Source organism: Silurus meridionalis, chromosome 13 (assembly GCF_014805685.1).
Source record: "Silurus meridionalis isolate SWU-2019-XX chromosome 13, ASM1480568v1, whole genome shotgun sequence".
In the NCBI taxonomy this organism is placed as follows: Eukaryota; Metazoa; Chordata; class Actinopteri; order Siluriformes; family Siluridae; genus Silurus; species Silurus meridionalis.
In genome coordinates, this window is record NC_060896.1 from 26,501,298 (window position 1) to 26,520,336 (window position 19,039).

A 19,039-nucleotide genomic window follows, 5' to 3' on the forward strand; every position below is an offset into this window, starting at 1 on the left:
ATATCCACGTTTCATTTCTATAGTATTGTCTCTTGAGAAGATTTGAGAAGATTTGAGAACAAGCCATAGTTTGGGGGACTCCTGCTATAGTGTGTAAGTGTACGGTGCCAATAATTATGGAGTCGACTCTAAGACTGTGTACTGAATGCGTTGTGTTCAAAGCACCGATGCAAAAATCAGACAAAACCAAGAAACCACAAGTAAGAAAAAGTGAATATTGTCTTATTAAACTCACAAATCATAATCTGTACAGACAATTAAAAAAAATCCACCATCTGCTCAGTTTGTTTCATCTCCATTTTACACGGAAAAAAAAAGTCACAGCCAGAGCTTTTTTTTTTTACAGGCTGGTTTAGGTCATGTAAGCACTTCTGAATAAAACTCGACACAGTACAAAAGAAAGAAAAGGAAATGAAACGTTTTCAGTCGTTACAAACGGAAACGAGAATCAGTGGGATTTCCAGTTTGGGTTCCACAGTGTACTTCATCATCACTTCGTTTTTATTATTACACATTCTTGCACTTGATTCTGCGCACTTTCAAACATTGTGTGATCATACTCATCATTGCACTTTAGAGTTTTAAATGGGAAAAAACTAACAAAAAACTAAACAAAGCAAAAGTGCACGAGTCTGTGTCAGAAGTCCGTCTCCAACCGTTTGAGGAAAAAATAACCAGAGTAGAAATAAAATCAGAATTTCAAATATTTGAGGGGAAAAAAAAATTTTTTCCGTACAATCATGACCTTTATGTACAATTTAGGCAGGACATTTTATCTACAAAATATAGGCATGTACAGTAATCAGACTTCAGAAACCTAAAACAATCAACAAAAAAACGGGGCCGTCTACAGAAGATCTAATATTTACAGAACACCACCAATTATTTGTCTGGACGACATGAAAAACCCGTGTCATCAGAACAAGAAGAATCCTCAAACTGCTTATTAAAAAAAGGGATAATGGAGGAATAAACTGTGTAGTTGGGAAAAAGCTCAGAGAATAAAAATCACATTTTTATGGGCATGAGATTAGACTTTTCCAGTCATTTGTACTCGTTTCCCAATGGAGGAATTGGACGTCTTCATCATGCTGGAACAAGTTTTGGTCTAATAGTGTTTAATTTCCATGCCATCACATCCAATGTGCACAAAGCCAGCTCCATGGAGATATGCTTATATGGGTTTGGAGTGGAAGATCTCCAGCTATAGAGCTCTAAACCCTATTGAACATGTTTGTGATGAATGTGAACGCTGAATGCACCCCAGATCTCCTCACCTTCTTATCTTCATCAGTACCTGACTTTACCAACACCATGGCAGCTGAATGAGCACAAAATCTAGTGGAGGTTAATATACCAGCAAATAAGTTCTTAATGTGGAATGAGATGCTCAAAAAGCTCAGGAAACGTATGCTCAGGTGTCCATAAACTTTTGCCAAAATGGTGCATTAAAACTGCTCCAAATACCTTCAGATAAAATGTTGATGTAATTCTTATATATATATATCTGGCCATATTGAGGAAAGTGTGATTTTTGTCCAAAATTCTTCAAAAAGGTGAGATGATATTGCACATGATACTGCTCCCAGTGTCCTTACCCTCGGAGAAGATCCACAAATCTGCATCTTGAAAATGTGATATTCAGCAGATTCTGGTCTTGTTGATGCCGTTGTACAGAAGATCAGGAGATTCTGGTTTTCACTTAAGTGAACCTCCAGTTCCACATTTCAAAGATAAATTTGTCCCACCCACCACCACCACCACCACCACCCCAACACACCTTTTGTCCACTGTATATTCATGGGGAGGAAAAAGTTTAATTTTGAGAAAAAGAAGAAGAAAAATGTAAAAGCACATAAAAAAACAACCCTAGAATTCAAAGTGCATCACAAATAATCAGGTGATCGTTATATAAATGTGTCAAACAGCGACCTCTAGTGTTCAATATGGACAGCAGTTCCCAGGGTCAGTATAAAGAACCCCTTACACTGCAAAAAGGCCATATTCTGATGGATAATGCAGAAGAAAGGTGCACATATTTATACTTTCTGTGATGTCAATTAGGCAAAACAAAGCTGCTCATGAATCTTTCCCACATATTGTCGTATCCTGTCGCCTTGAGCACCGGGTGAACTGCTGAAACGAGCTCTGGCAAAGCAATGTGAGAAGCTGGTGGATGGACTGAAGGAAGCATGGGATAAAGGAAAACATCAATTAAATAAAAGAATATACAATAAATAAGATCCCGGGCCAAAAAGGATGCAAGAATTCAATCAACATTCAAAGAAAACTCTGGAGTTTGTCCTCATCCGAGATGGAAATTTGGCTCTTTTTTTTTTTTCTTTTTTTTTTTCTTTTACAGACAACACACACCTATAGGTTTGGGAATAAATTCTAAATAGGTAGTAACTTTTTCACAACAATCACTTGGAAACTAAATAAAAAAGAGAGGAATTCCCACGAAAAGAAACCCCTGGTAGATAAAATCGACCATAAAAAAAATTGTGTTTTTAGATCACAAAACCAAAAACCAAAGTGAGTTTCTCTTTCAACTTGAAAGTGGAAAAAATATATTTTAGAACCATTTCCTCTGAGAACCCGAACTCTTCATGAAGGTGCTTGTGTGGATTGAAGGACTGGATGAAGCAACCAGAGTAGAAATTCTCCAGATTTAACTCTATTGTGTGAGTATACAGTATAATCAACTCTTTCCCAAAGCCTTAGCTTCAGAAAGACAATAATTCACTATGTATGTGTTTTATAAACAGTAATAATCTGTCTCTCTATATATTTATATAGATTATAAGTTTCTTCATAGGCTACTGAACTATTTGAAAAATATCCCATGATCATCGGTCCACATTTTCACATGAATATATATTTCAAATAATTTTGTTTACATGTTAGGATCCAGTGGTTTGGGACAGCGAAAGCCCTTATTTATACTATTTGTATACTATTTTTTAATAATGAAACCATATGGCTGTTCTTCTGAGAGGAAAATGGGCATACACTGCTTCAGAGTGCTCAAAATCCTAGAAAAAAAAGGGGGTTTGAGAAAATCTGTGACCAACATGGCATGTCGTTTGCACAATCAATTAAGCATTCGATCAAAACCCTAGGAAAAAAAACAAAACAAAACAAAGAAAGCACAGAGTAACATACCAGAACGCTTGAGTCCGTTCAATTCTGATGTGCATTCTGGGACATTCACAGCAGGGGGCAGCATAGAGCAGAACAAGCCCCCGATCCTACCACCACGAGTTTACTTACAGCGTCCCATTCATGGATGGTAAAGCAGGACACTCAGGTCAGTGTTTTAACGATGGTTAAGTGGTGAAAAGTTTCGAGGCCTTCCTCCTTTTTGTCTGTTCTTAAACGAGTCTGAGATGTATGAGGTCAGGATCCAGGCTCTACCTGTCCTTCAGCTCCCGTGTCACACGTTTAGTGATGCGGCCACACAGCAAGCCGACCAGGAAGAGTGCACACACGGCCAGCGCCACCACCAACAGAATGTAATTCTTGGACGGTGATATCATCACCTGGAAGGCCAGATCTGCAAAATCTTCAGCTGGGGCCACCTGAGGAGGAAAAGATTTGTGAGCTTGTAAAATCGTTATGGAGGAGTGGAAGAGGATCCCAGCAACAACCTGTGCAGCTCTGTCGAACTCCATACCCAGCAAAAAATATGCTCACACACAATATTCACACTTTGGACGCTTTCTGTTCACTGAGGATGAACTCACTTTGGTTGCCAGTTATTTAGACAATAATGGCTATATGTTGAGTTCTCTTTAGAGGACAGTGAATCTGTACTGCTACACAACCTGCGCATTGACTACTCTAAAATATATCCAAGTTTCATTTCTATTGTATTGTTCTTTAAGATTGTTCCATGTAATAACTTTTGTGAGATCCTGAATGGATTCTATATATTTCTGTAGACAGCATAATCCATAAGCACATAAACCAGAACCCCCTTCACACCCAGGGTCCATGTTAGTGTTTCAAAATGGTCCAAATTAGCATCTGGAAAGTTTTTTCTAAATGTGAGAACAATTTATAACATGTAAGCTACCGGGGTCTCTAATGACTCCACCTCTTCCTACATATAGAAGTCTTTTCCTATAAGTGTCTATAGTTTCAACATTAGCTGGATATTAATAGAGCACTGAGCTTTAATGAAGCTTGAGCGTGTGGTGGCCTGGGAAAAAATTAAAGTTGGATGTCTGTAAAAATTAAGATAAAATGGCCAAATATGATATTTCATTGTTTTTAATGCTAGAAAAAAGATGTAGTCCCAGACTTACGATGGAGATTCGTTGTGAAAACCCTATCGTGAGTAACCTGGCCTACAGAGGAGTCTTTAACAGTGGTAATCAGTATAAGGAAGTATACTGTAATTTGTTAATAATGATCATATTACAGTACATAATTTACAGTACCGTAACGTATAAACTTTACAGTATGTATGTATGTGACGGCGAGCGTGTGGACGAGCGCTGGTCCGCGAGTGAAGGGCGAAGCTGGACGCGCTCTGTTATTATTATATTATTATAAAATAGGTCTTTTATAGGTCCTATTATAAAAAGAGTTTTCCCAGACTGACCCCATTTCCTCCTCACCTTCATATGCACACTCGGACCTACCTTAGCTGCATAACTCCACATATCTATCCGGTCTTGCAGTCTCTTCTTACACTCAGGTTGCAGTCTCACCCGCTTGTCCTGGAGAGCCTCGATCAAACAAGACATCTCTGTGAAATGAGGTGGAACAATGAGAAATTGAGTCAGGACACCAGATTCAATATCACCGATCACAGATAAATCTATCTCGCACTCACGTCGGCCTCGGCCGGGGGGTATCGACGCGCACTGGTGCTTCAGGTCCAAAGCGCAGGCTGTGTGCAAGACGGGATCGACGAAAATGTCTGCTTTGCTCTCCTTGAGCATGTTCAAGACATCCTAGACAGAGAAGTAGTGAATAGTGAAAAGTAAAGAATGTAGACGTGAAAATGTGTTTTCACAATCAAATATTCAGCGATATATCAAAAGACTTGTTCTAGATTGTGTTCTAGACAGCACTGGTCTGAACAAGTACACACTGGGAACTTCAAAACTGCTCTCATTGCTTGAACTTTACTTTCAACCCGGAGGCTGGGCACTACACGAGTGTTTTTCACTACACAATGGGTGTTATTTTATTCAGTGGAGAACGAGGATGTTGAGGACGCATTAAAAGTGCAGCGCTGATTTTCAGACAGATTTAAGACGCCGTTCGCACTTTTCCCCCCATGAGTTTTTTTTTTTTTCCACCCTCTAAATAGAAGAGCGGATATTACATGCACTCTTTGAGAAAGTGGTCACATGGCGGATGCAAGACGGTCCCTTTTGAAAGCGTTCCTTGTGATAGACAGGAGAGAAAAGAAAAAAAACTACTAAAGTGCTTTTCCAAAGTTACAGAACAGTTCTAACTTTTTTGAAAAATGAGTGACGAAAGAAAAAAAAGCATGAAGAGAGCGGGAGTGGATTTTTTTTCCTGCACTACAAAATAAATAGAAACTCACTTATACTGAAAAACAGAGCGCCATTTTTGCGGAAACGTTCATTTTATTAAGCGCAAACTAACGTGAGATCATCACACAAGCTCTACAGATGCATTAGTAGTAGTTCCGGTTGAAAATGTATCGCATTATATAACTACGCTTGTGTATTTGCATCACAGGACTTTAGTGAATAAAGAACTCATGATCGTATTTCTGCGTGCTTTTCTTGTTTCTTACCTTTTTGCAAATGTCATGTTTGAGTTTCAGCAGGTTGGTCTTCAGACATTCCTCCACCTGGCCTGTTTGTTCTTGTGCAGCAGCTTCTTCTGCACATAACTCCCTAATCTACAACACACACAAAAAGAAATAAAAAAACACCAAGGCACAAGAGAAGCAGTGAAGTGAGGAATGGAGTTATTTATACAGAGATCCATCATATCCGGTTTCTTCAGCATGTTTGGCTTCGACCCCTAAATGTGACATATAGTCCTTATGAAACTTGATGCACCAGCAGTTCCTCGTTTCTTTCTGAAAGATTTGCAGAGGAATTCATGGCATGCTAAAAGGCATTAATTACACTGGATTAATGTGTGGGTATGGGGAAAGGAAAAAAAACCTTCACTACACTGCTTTCACAAGGTTTGATCCTGTTCCTGAAGACCTGCCCTGTGTGGATTCGCTTTAACGAGCATCAGAGGTGGAGTTACATGAACATCAGAAAATTAAGACCACAATTACAATTATTTAAGAATTTAAGACTTTTTAAGGCCTACAATTTGCGTTTTTAGATTTGAGACTTGCGGAAATCCTTTATAAAGTCATTTCCTGATCACATTACTGAGGATTTCACCATATCAACAATTAAAATCCGTTTGTGAGGATCTTCTGTACGAATCCGTCCGAGTTGTTACTACTGATGCATATGTTGGAAAAAGAACCTTTTCATTTCTTAAAACGAGCTGAATTTTCATAACCAACTGATGTGGTCTGATAAACGAGGTCCATTGTCTTCACTAAAGACTGATGAGCAAAAATCTAATGAAAGTTTTCACACGGTTTTATTTTTTTGTTGTTGCCACATTTCCTATGTCCCTACTGAAATGTAATGTGATCTCTCCACACACCAAAGTGCAATAGTCTCTTTAATAGGCGTTCGGTGTGCTTTTGTAGGACGCGAGGAGAACAGCTCGAGGTGTCTAAAAGGCCCTTGCTGTCTCCTCATTACTTCCACTCAGGTGGATCTGTTCATGGCAGGAGGAAGCTCATTAACACACTTCACACTCTGGGTGATAAGTGCTTTTTCCAACATGGTTAAACTATTTTTTTTTATTAAGTCTTCGCATAAAGAAGAAGAAAAAAAAAAAGCCAGCAGCCTGTCTGCCGACGTGGGCAATCGTGCTCTAGCGTCCGTCTCTAATGAAAGCAGTGGGCGTTATGTGAGCGCTCGTATTGCTTTAGAGCCGGGATAAAACGCGTGAAATGTGCACGCCTCTCGCTCACCTCCTTACTGCAGTGAAGCTGAAGCTGAGGATCCAGTCTGTAGTCAAGAGCCGACTCCTGCAGGATCACCCTGATCTGGTCCTCACAGTCTGAAGACAGACGCTGGCGAAGAACATAATGTTTAAACCATGAGAAAAGTCTCCATATAAAGGTTATGATTATGCAAAATTTCTGAAACCGGTAGTAGGATTTTAGTATCAGTGTCTTGTTTTGATTTAATATTCACAGTTTAATTAATAGTAAAACAATTAACAATCTAGCACAAGATTCCCACCCCAAACAGATGTTATATAAATCGTTATAAAGCGAAATATTTTTCTATACTTTAAAAAAAATGTATTTACTTAATTTTTTACCCCTATATTCTATTAGTTATTTATTTTATTCTCCGTCGTAAAAAGCATTTCACTGCATGAATGTGTATGTGACAAAAAAAATGTGAATTCAGATCATGACAAGTGCAATAATGAGCTCATTCAAGTGACACTGCAAACGAATGCATTTTATTCAAATTTCCTAAATACTTCTACAGAATCAGAGTGATTAACAGCTAATTAACAGCTCGCAATTCCACTTGCCAAAAAAATTTTCCCTTTATATATTCAGTACCTGATCGGCATACTTGAGCTTGAGACAGGAAATGACCTGGCCCTCCAGTTCAGTGTCATCGGTGGCCTTGCTCACGATGTTCTGACAGAATTTGGGAATATCGGCCTTGCAGGCCTTCCGTAGCACAGGATTAAGTCTGTAGTCTAAACGCCAGGAACAGAAGAACAGTGAAAGAAGCCTGGGATTCACACACACCACGTTATCTACATAAGCAACCTTGAATGAAGAACGTAACAAAAATTGAAAAGGTTTTATTTTTGTATTAATAATCTATGATGATCTGCTTTAGTCCATCATTACTTCATCAAACTACTTCTGCATTATTGTAGCCAAAAGCCCTATTGGATAAGTTTATCAGGGGCACATGTTATATTTTTTATTTTTTTTTTATTTTTTATTATTATTATTTAAAATTTTAAATAATTAGAGGTTAGAAAATAAATTTGTATTTATATTTTGTATCCTTTACATCAATAAGTGTATTATTGAAGTTTTTATAATACGCTAAATAATTATTTATTTTTTTATACGGAAAATGTCACCACAGATAAATAAATAAATAAATAAATGGATAAATAAAATGTGGTGGAAAATGTGTTCGTTTTCACACAAACACCACGGGTTACCTAAAGTATGAGATGTTTGAGTTGATGTTTCTAATACAGATTTCAAAATCATTCCATCGGCTTTGATCTTTAATGTGTAATATATTGATCTCTGCTCTTCACTCACCTGTGCTCTGAGTGATCTGTCTCTTGGTGATCATCTGCTTACACTTGGGGTCCATTAGCTCACTGTTTTTGTTCTGTTTCAGGCACTGCAGCATGTTCTTGGCATCAGACTCCGTACAAAAGCGCTGACACAAGGACGAGAGGTGGACAGGAACATTAGGAGAACATTAAACAGGAAGAAAAAGATTTGTGTAGCACACCTTTTGTTCGTTCATTATCTTTTTAATAGTGTACCTTTCTTTACCTTTCTCTAAGAGACTCAGTGGAGGAAGTGTATGAAGAACTGCTGAATGTTTCACTCACCTTAATCATCTGCTTGCAGACTCTCATTAACTGGTAGTCCAGCTCAGGGTCCATCATCTCCATCTCCTGAAGCTTAAACACCTTCTGATGGCATGTGTGAGACAGCTGCTCTTTATTCTCCTTCAAACACTCGGTGACCTGAGAAAAGGAAAAGCAGCAGAGGGAGACATGACATCTTCGTTCGTTTATCTTCACTGAGTAGTGGATCTGGTCCGGGTGACACATTCATTTACATGATGTTTCTGACCTCGGGGACAGTCAAAGAATATCCAAAAAAACCCACAAAAAAGCCAGAAAGACATTGGGAAAACATGCAAAGATACGCTACAAGGCATAATCAGTGTATCACAGAGCACCACACACACATTCACACAGCTAGGAGTGATTTAGACTTACCTGAGCGTTGCCGAATGAAACGGAAGAGCACCATCTCTCGATATCCTTCTTACATGCATTGTGCAGTTCAGGATCTAGTCGAACGTCTTCTGACTGCAAAAATACATAAAAGAAGTGACAGCTCTTTTACTTGGAGTGGAAGAATGACTGTATGCTCTTGGCTCCAGGGCGAACGAGTGGCTCTGGAAAGTTATTGGATATATATATATATTATACACACACACATACATACACACACACATATTTCCAGTCTGAATGGTTGGAGGAACAATGCTGTTCTGTGGTTAAACATTTGTGGTAATCGTGTTCACTCAATAGTATGATGCTGACCCCATTAATCACTGTATATGGCTCATGCCTGGACAAGCGATTTCCGCAATTAAGGTTATTAAATTTGAGAGCAGCGAAAGGATTATTAAATAATTGCCCAGTCAAAGGTATTTAAAGCTCTAAATGTGCAGTATCCGTGACCTGATGGCGCACTGGATATTAGAGGTCGAGCGTTTAATCAGCACCGATAGTTGATTGCTGGAACGACAAAAACAAAAAAAAAAAAAGGGGCAGAAATCGCAAACGATAGTTTTTCCAGGTTTCGGTCTGCTGTCATTATGAGAGCGTCGTCTAGATGCGAATCACTGATGCCACATGCTCTTTGTTTTTTTTTTTTACATGAGACTGCGCGCTGCACGAAGAGAGCTATATCATATTTATAATTTAGGTCATTATTAGGGCTGTCAATCAGTGAAAATATTTTAATCGCATGATTGCCATGAGTTAAGTTGTTATTAATTGCAATTTAAATCCCACATTTCTGTCTGTTCTAAACGAACCTTAAACGCACACTTTTCAGGCTTTTTATACTCTAATCAACATGCGCATGGACAAATATTGATGCTTTATGCAAATGTATGTTGATTATTAGTGAAACCAAACTCAACATAGAGCATGAAGACAAAATATTTTGTAAATGTTCGAAAGTAATTATGGTGTTTTAAATTATGTAAATCATCAGGACACCAAACTGAACTTCTGCCATGTTTCCACACGGACGGTTTAAATTGCCGGAGTTTTTTATTTTATTTTAAATATATAAAAAAAAAAGAAGTACGTGAATAAATGCGTGACAGGGTGGTATGGAGACGGATGATCCGCTGTGGCGACCCCTAATGGGAGCAGCCGAAAGAAGAAGAAGAAGTGTTGCGACCGAGCTCTAATGGATACCACGCTGAATACAACATAAGCACAGCATCTTAATGGCACGCTGCCACTGTTGGGCCTCGAGCAAGACCCTTAACACACTCTGCTCCAGGGGTGCTGCATAATATCACCCATGACCCCAGTTTTCTGACAAGATGAGATATGCAAAGAATGAATTTTCACTGTGCGTCAGTATATTGACCATTAAAAGGTCATCTAACTTTTTGTTTGTTTTTAAAAACACTTACATTTAAAACTCCTCTTTTACCGACATTAAAGAGGCACTAGTGCACATTTCTCACCATGTCCAGCTCTTCCACCCGGAGCTGTCTGCGACACTTCAGGGACACCCGATGATCCTTCACGTCCTGGAGAGTGTCGTTCCTCACTGTGGTGCTCAAACAGATCACTACATCACCTCTGGAGGAAAAGTAAAGAGCATAAGAAGGACAAAGAAATGGCGGAGTCGTGCAACAGAGATAATGAAGACACACACACACACACACACACACACACACACACACACACACACACACACACACACACACACACACACACACACTTGTCTTACGATCCTTGTAAGAACATTTCACTGACATAATAAATAATGTAGCTAATTAATGCAATCCTATATTAATAATATTTTCCTAAAATTGGTGACTAAACAAACATTTTGGTTCTTTTCAGGGGGGGTTTTTTCCAGCAAAGACAAAAATGTCTATTGTTCTTTAAAAATGTTCTAAAAAATCGAAAACCAGCCTTTAACCAAACTACTAAATGAAAAATTTATCCGGTGCTTTTTCCTGCATCTGGCATCTGAATTGCTGTAAAAAATAAACCATTGGTTAAAGGGGATGTGAAACAACAGAAGGAGAGAAACATACTTCCTTTTGATGTTAGGGCACAGTTTGAGGACGTCCTCCTTGCAGGCCATCTTGAACTTATAGGAGAAACGGAAGTCCTTCAACTGAATCTGGGAAAAGCAAACGCAAAGAATGCATTTATTCTTCAAACATTGTTTACTCATCTTATTGTTTAATCAGCCTAATTTGTGGCTTAAAGAACAGTGCAATAGACACGGACCTAAATTAATCGCGGACTGCACCAAATCATCTTTCTTACGCTTTATTTTCTTTCCTCTCGAGGAATTGTCACTTTTAGATTTAAAGCACTAGTTAGCGCTTCTACTACTAGAATAATAATTAGGTACCACGATTTGCAATACACTTGATGGCGCTGAGGTGTGAGGGTAAATGCTGGCACAGGTTTCACGGTATGAGTAGGTGTAAGAGTTTAGGATTAGTGTGATTTTAGATTTAATTTATGCAAATGATATGCGATAATCAAATGATATGATTATTTTGCAATTAATGCACAATATATTTTTTTTTATCAGCTACCGTTTGCATGTGGAGGTGTTTTGATGATATCCTATTCTTAAAAGTAAAAAATCCCAATATATCGGCTTGCTTACAGTATCGCGATGTGCAGAAACGTATCGTATCGCAATCCCTGTATTCTTGCCGATACACAGCCCTATTATTTCTATAATCTTTTCCATTATTTTACAAGATCCAAATTGAATCTTTGTTTAATCCATTCTGATGTCTGATCCATGATTGGTAAGACCAGTGAACTTAAAGCGAAGTGAGACTTTGATGCATTTTCTGTAAGATTTTAAATGGCAGGATCATTGTTCCTTCCATCATCCACAGTCCATCATTGCCTTCTGCTTTGTGATAATATGAAAAACAAATTTAAAACTGAACCTAACTGATTAATAGACTGATCTTTTACGTGGCATGTTGTGCATATAAACATCCAGCAGCCTGGTGTCTTACTCCACATGTACGAGCTTACCAGCTGGAAGTGCGTCACTCCTACAGCACACTTATCGTTCATCTCCTTCTGATGCTTGTTCTGCACCAGGCACTCCATCAGATCCCCAGTGTCCAACTGATTATCAGCCATGTCCTATAAGGGGGAAAAAAGCAGCGACAAGACGACCTGAATTTTAAACCGAAATACACACATTAATTTGTTCCTCGTCTCTTGGAACCGATCTTTCAGAACCGACCAATCGGGTCACAGCTCAGGGTGCGAATGAAAATAAGCAAAATGTAAGTTTCAGTCTTTTCAGGCTTTCAGTCCAAAAATGTGATGTGCCAAAATGATAATTTACTGTACAGTATGTGTATATACATTATATGGACAAAAGTTTATGGACACCTGAGCATAAGATTAATTCTTTCTATACTGTATATCTCATTCCCTATTTAGTGTCCTCCACTCTTCTGTTCCACTAGATGTTAGAGTGCGCTCGTGGTGATTTGTGGAGAACAATTCAACCACAAGGACGTTAATAAAATGAGGTACTGATGTAGTGTAGGTGAGAAGGTGAGGAGGGTGGTTGGGGTGCAGTCAGGGTTCCCCTACATGTTCAATAGGGTTGGTGCTCTATAGCAGGAGATCTTCCACTTCAACTCATGTAAAGCAAAATCTTCATGGAGTTGACTTTGGCTTTGTGCACAGGGGTATTGTCATGCTGGAACAGGTTTGGGTCTTCTATCTCATGTGAAGGGAAAATGTGACGCAAACGCATCCAAACACGTCCAATATAATTGTCTGTAATTTGGCAAAGAACCACATATGGATGAAAGAGTCCAGTGTCCCAATACATTTGTCCATTTCCTAACATGACCAAACACACTGCGTGCAGCTTGTTTTGTACGCAGGAAAACCCCTAACATGAGTGCAACTGAAGTAAACAAACAAAATTCAATTAACTTGCAGTAAAGCAGTAGGAGCTTCACTCACGTGGCAGTGGGCCTGGATGACCGGTTCACACGCACGCATCAGCAGTGCTTCAATCTGGATGTCCTGCGAGAGAATTCACTTTAATATATATATATATATATATATATATATATATATATATATATATATATATATATATATATATATATATATTTAAAATGAGACAATTGGGTTCCATAACCCTTAACTGAATCCATTTTAGGCTTTAAGAAATATTTATAAGAAAATATATAATATAAATCACCTCTAAATTACTAGAGACTATTAAAATAAATCAATACAGTTATAGAGTATTTGTCACTCAATAAATAATAAATATAAATAAATATATAATTTAAAAAAGCGTGTATATATTTGTGTATATATTTATTCAAATTAGTGCCGTTATTTAAAGTGGTTTAGTAAAAATTACATTTACTACATACACACACACACACACACACACACACACACACACACACTATACAGTAAATATATTTTATATATTTTATATATAACATTTTAGCATTTTGGGACATTATATTTATTTTATATTATTTTTAGTCCTACTCATAGATAATCCATTACATTTTTTTTAATTTATAAAAAAAAAACTACAAATAAATAAATTAAAAAAATCAAGATTTGCATATGGATAAATTATGCACAAAAAACTTAATAATAATAATACAAAATAAAAAGTTTCTACAAATAAACCTGGGAGCATTATACACTTCTACAGGGTTCGTGCGCATTGTCCTTCACTGAAGTGTAGGAAAAAATAGCTCTACTCCCTCACCTCGGACTCGAGCTCGGTCAGGTTTCCCACCACATCCCTGCAGTCTGCCATCAGATCCTCCAGATGATCCTGTAGGCACTCCAGCTCCTGAACAGAGCAGAAGAGAGAAGTTTGGATTATATATTCCTAAAGTTAAAGCATGATAGCACAGAGGATGCACAGATGAATAGTTCATGGTGCCACAGACACGTTTACAATTTTTCTTCCACATCTCAGAGTCTGAAGCAGCCTATGTAGTTGCCAGAGCAACCTGAATATTTTGGGTTAATAGAGCCAAAGATCGCACCTTATTTGTCATTTTTGTGAGTTTTTGAGAACCGCATGCGAAACATCATCCTGTCGTGTCTTCTTGTTTGTGGTTCTCCCCTCATTTAAACAGACAGAAGCCTGGTCTTGTGTGAATAAAAATAACTACCTAGGAGCTTTGCCAAGACGCCTGCCAAGCAAACAGACTTGAACAGAACAACTTGGGTTCCTCTCATTTGTTGTAGCGAGGAAATAAACAAGCAGTGGCTCGTCCTGCAAGGCCACAAAGCGTATGTGTCGCCTTTACAGAGTCTGAAAGACGGATGTGCAGGTTGACGCGAGCTGATAGTGCTGCATATGCTAAAGACCAAACAGAAACATCCACACAGAGTTTCTACGCTCTTCATGCTTCACACACCTGACCGGTATCTGTCTTTTCACTGCACCACTTTCCCAGGTCAGTCATGCAGCGTTTCTGGAGATCTGGGTCCAGCTTTACATCCAAAGCCCTCTGATGCAAGATCCTCTGAACTTCCACTTTACATTCCCTCGTGAGCTAGAGAGAGAGAGAGAGAGAGAGAGAGAGAGAGAGAGAGAGAGAGAGAGAGAAATCATTTTTTTGATCAGTTTTAGACCCACAAGCAAGACAAGCGAGTACACGGCCAATTACATGAATTTTGGCAAAACAAACTGAACGCAGCAGCATTTTCTGATATGATTTATTGATTTTATGGCTTTGGGGATTAATTAACCGATTCCATTATTAAAATTACAGATCGTGGATTGTCTGTTGTTTATCATTATGTCCTTTTTACATGAAGTGCAGTCGCAGTTTAGTTCTGGACCGAGCTGCAGAATTCAGAACGGCCACAATACATGTGAACTTGAAGAACTGTATTATTGCAAGTGTGTAGGCATTCACCCGTCTTCCCTGCTCTTCTGTCCGGTAAGCATGGCGATAGAGGCAGGAAAACACCGCACCCGGAGGCATCATCTCGCTGGTCTCGTTCCAGCCGTGCGTGTGACAGAGCCGGGACGCGTCGTTCTGGCATTTCCGATATAACATCGGGTCGAGTCTGTTCGAAAACATCGAAATTATACATTTGAAAAAGGAGACCGATTTGAAACACAGGACTCGACACACCATGGTTGCAAATATTTACACAGAATTTCCAAAAGTATGCGCACCCCTGACCATCATACACGTATGTGGTTCTTCCCCAAACTACAATTTGCTACAAATTTGGAAGAACACAACTGAAGAGAAGGTCAACTTCCCCCTCACTCTCTCTCAGGCTCCCTCTCGTGCTCTTTCTCTCCATCTCTCTACCACTCTTTTTCCCTCTCTGTCCCCCCACCTTTCCAATCCCCCGCCCACACACCGAGTGTGTGAGTCTGTTCCCCTGAATTTGAACTACAGTCTAAATCAGGTATCGTCAGCCAGATGGAGACTTGGCAAAGCGTGTCACTGGCTCAAAACAGGCGCTCTGAAAAATACTGCAGCAAAACCAATCCGCATACGAAAGAGGGAAAAAAAGTCCCCACAAACCTGTGTCCTGTTCCCCTCAATTTTTTATTTTATTATATTTTTTTACCTCAAACGATTACAGCTTCTGAAGCAGAACCTCAGTGGCAGCTTGTCACATGCATTGTTGGACATTATTTGCCTGAAATCATCTCTGTGAGAAAGGAAAGAGTTCTCACAATGACTCATAGAAAACAATTTAATTTACTCTGTCTGTTTCGAATAAGCCGAGTCATCACTTCAAGTTATATTTTCATTTATTTAGATTGAAAGTGCATGTAGCCTGCATCAGAAGGACGTGTCCTTCTTCAAACGTGTCCCTCTTCATATCAAAATATGAGATCGATGTACTGATTGAGAGGGTCAACTTAATCTAGACAAGAAAGTTCAGAGCATCAAGCAATAATTAAAAATGATATCTCAATTTGTTAATTAACAAAATGCCCATTAACATGCAGTCGTTTCCTCCTTTAGCTATTGGATTAACCTCCACTCTTCGCTGTGGGATCATTCAGCTAAAAGGGCATTAGTTGGAAGAGAAGGGTCTGGTGTTCAGTCTCTGTTCCAATTTCCTCCAGAAGGTGTTGAGATCCAGGCTCTGTGCAGGACACTGGAGTTTTACCACATCTTGGACTCACTATGTCATCATCAGGCTTGTTTAGAAGTCGACTGATTGATCAGCCGGACGATTAAACGGGCGGGTTTTTTTTTCGCTTTTTTTTTTATTTAATCAGCATCCGATTGTGCTGCACATCAGACAGATTATTATGCAGGCGCATCAGACACACCAAACCATGCGTGAGAGAACAGAACTCTCCCATACCACCAGGTGGCGGTAGTCTGTATTTGGCATCCAAACAAGGTAACTGGAAAAGCTAGAACTGTAAATATATTAATATATAAACCTGCCACTACTAACAAAATAATGCCTGCTTAGTTGCAAAAAACAAGAGCAGGAAGGACAGAAGTGTCCATGTTCCCTTTTTACCCTTTTTTTTGCAGTTCAGTTTTTTCCCTCGAGCTCCGCCGCCGATTCGACATGCAGAATTGGCCAAAAAACAAACAAACAGCTGGACACGACCTGACTACAGCCGGAACATACCGGAAAAACTAAATCCAACCTAAACTCAAAACCCCCCCGACATTTCCCAACCACCGACCGAAATGTTTCTAAATATCGCCATCGGCATCAGCCAGAGACAAACCCATATTTACCTCCAGTTTGTACACGGAAGATTGTGATTACAAACATTATATCCAACAGTATATCCAAATGTGCACTTGCAGCAAAAGAACCATGTATGGGCCCAATACTGTGCATATGGAGAAAGAAAAGCCTTTTTAGGGGTGTGTTTAAAACAACACACGGCATTAACGCAACACACGTAGTAACTGTAGTGTTCTGCATTCCATCCCGGTGCTGCTAGAAAGCTAAATTATTTTTTACGAAAATGTTTTTTTTTTTTTTTTTTTATAGAAACTGTTAAATTCAGTGAACTGGAAACACAGATGAAAGTAGAGTGTCACGCAGAGTGCCGAGAGGCCGACAGGCACGTGCGCACTTACAGCAATTAGACACGGCAGCTTCCCTGCGTGGGGTTTTTACGGGTACAGCGTCGACGTTTTTCCTTCCCTCGGTTTCTTCGTTCATAAGCTCTTAGAGTTCATAAGCAATTCACCTATTTTTGTAATTCGTTTCCAGATTTTCACGTGCTGCTACGGAATTTTAGCCCTTTTGAAGTTTTATGGAGTTTTTGGGGGGCGTCACAAAATGCGAAAATGCGTACATTTTTGGGGCGATTGAGGAAAGAAAAAAAAAACAGGGCATGCAAATACAGGGTGGCGCAGGGAGATCTTAGAACTAGAAACTTCTGTCCTCAAAGTTGACGTGTTAGAAGCAGGAAAAATGGGCGCGCGTAAGGATTTGAGCGAGTTGGACTAATCGTGACGTCTAGACGTCTGGGTCAAAGCGTCTCCAAAACTGAAGCTCTTGTGGGCTGTTCCCGATCTGCAATGCTCAGTATCTACCAAAAGTGTTCCAGGGAAGGAACAGTGGTGAACCGGCGACAGGGTCACGGGCGGCCGAGGCTCAATGATGCACGTGTGGTCCGATCCAACAGACGAGCTGCTGTAGCTCAAACCGCTGAAGAAATTAATTCTGTTGGTGCTCGATATAACTAGCTCATGACGGCTTTAAAATCATAGAAATGTTGTAGATGCTGCATTCAATGTTATAATTATTCTTGCAGACAGACAACATGGGAACACATTCTTGCACACTTCAAGCTCCTTCATAATTTACTCGAGCTCTTTACGAAAGAAAAAAACATCCTGTACCGTATATTGGAATAGATTTCATTAGATGACTCACTTCCAGTCTCTGGAGATGAAGTACTGCAGCTCAAGCAGCCGGTGCTCACAGTCTTCAACCATCTTTTCAGTGTAGAGATGCTCCATTAGACATGAGAGGATCCTATAGAGACACACACACACACACACACACACACACACACACACACACACACACACACACACACACACACACACACACACACACACACACACACACAGGTACAAAACAGCTTTGGTCACATCATGAACATCTACTCCATTTTATTAAAAAACACACGTGCGACAGCAGTCTGTGCACCACCTCTGCATTTTGATGGATTTCGCAGAACTCACATGGGATCTCCGTTGCGGATGTGTTTGCAGGCTGTCTGTATTACAGACTCGCACGCTTCATTGAGAGCACGGTCAATGCGGTAATCAGCACCAGGGTCAGCGGACTGGATGAGTGCCTGGAGCTGCAGAACACACACACACACACACACACACACACACACACACCCACACCCCAAAATTAGACCTTTTCTTGTGAACTCTAAAAGGAAGTCACGTAAAAATTCACACAAATGCGCAAAAGCTTACAGCGTTTTGACAGTGGCTGTCCATCGGGCCCTTGTCTCCTCGGCTCACCCTCATGAGACAGTGCAGGGTTCGTCCCTTGCGGTGCAGGCCGGAGCAGTGAGACTCGATCTCGCCCCGGCAGTGCAGCACAATCTCCGGGCTCAGGGAGAAATCTTCCATCAGCATGTGCCGGTAGTCCAGCATCTCGCCCTGACAGTCTCCGTTCACCGTGCGTCCTAGAGTCGAACGCCGTAACGAAACAGGAGGTTGGAATTACCGGTTTAAATAAACGACTGCTCTTTTTTGACGATAAATAAACAGGGATTCGGGGTCATCTATGTTACGAGTGAGTAAAACATGTACCCTGGAACTCCTGAGTTTAAACGCAGAAGCTTCGCAAACCCCAATCAGCAGTGGAGCTTGGAAAACATGAAATAGGAAAACTTTCCAAAACTTTTTGGGTGTGGTGTGTGTGTGTGTGT

General features: G+C 39.8%; 1 protein-coding gene across 1 annotated transcript in view; it reads right to left on the reverse strand.

Annotated features, from left to right (window-relative positions):
* Positions 1 to 201: 201 nt before the first annotated feature.
* The window catches only part of glg1b (golgi glycoprotein 1b), a 39,411-nt gene continuing 20,573 nt past the window's right edge, over positions 202 to 19,039 (reverse strand). Inside the window, exons 8-26 of the mRNA XM_046864415.1 lie at positions 18,579 to 18,793; positions 18,333 to 18,454; positions 18,019 to 18,120; positions 15,045 to 15,198; positions 14,541 to 14,678; positions 13,877 to 13,963; positions 13,099 to 13,161; positions 12,142 to 12,255; positions 11,166 to 11,254; positions 10,584 to 10,701; positions 9,085 to 9,177; positions 8,689 to 8,826; positions 8,387 to 8,510; positions 7,655 to 7,797; positions 7,046 to 7,147; positions 5,783 to 5,890; positions 4,844 to 4,964; positions 4,650 to 4,756; positions 202 to 3,581 (exon numbers count right to left, since the gene is read on the reverse strand). Coding sequence (XP_046720371.1) covers positions 3,414 to 3,581; positions 4,650 to 4,756; positions 4,844 to 4,964; positions 5,783 to 5,890; positions 7,046 to 7,147; positions 7,655 to 7,797; positions 8,387 to 8,510; positions 8,689 to 8,826; positions 9,085 to 9,177; positions 10,584 to 10,701; positions 11,166 to 11,254; positions 12,142 to 12,255; positions 13,099 to 13,161; positions 13,877 to 13,963; positions 14,541 to 14,678; positions 15,045 to 15,198; positions 18,019 to 18,120; positions 18,333 to 18,454; positions 18,579 to 18,793 — 2,306 coding nt within the window. The 3' untranslated portion in view covers positions 202 to 3,413. The remainder of the gene's footprint in view (positions 3,582 to 4,649; positions 4,757 to 4,843; positions 4,965 to 5,782; positions 5,891 to 7,045; positions 7,148 to 7,654; positions 7,798 to 8,386; positions 8,511 to 8,688; positions 8,827 to 9,084; positions 9,178 to 10,583; positions 10,702 to 11,165; positions 11,255 to 12,141; positions 12,256 to 13,098; positions 13,162 to 13,876; positions 13,964 to 14,540; positions 14,679 to 15,044; positions 15,199 to 18,018; positions 18,121 to 18,332; positions 18,455 to 18,578; positions 18,794 to 19,039) is intronic.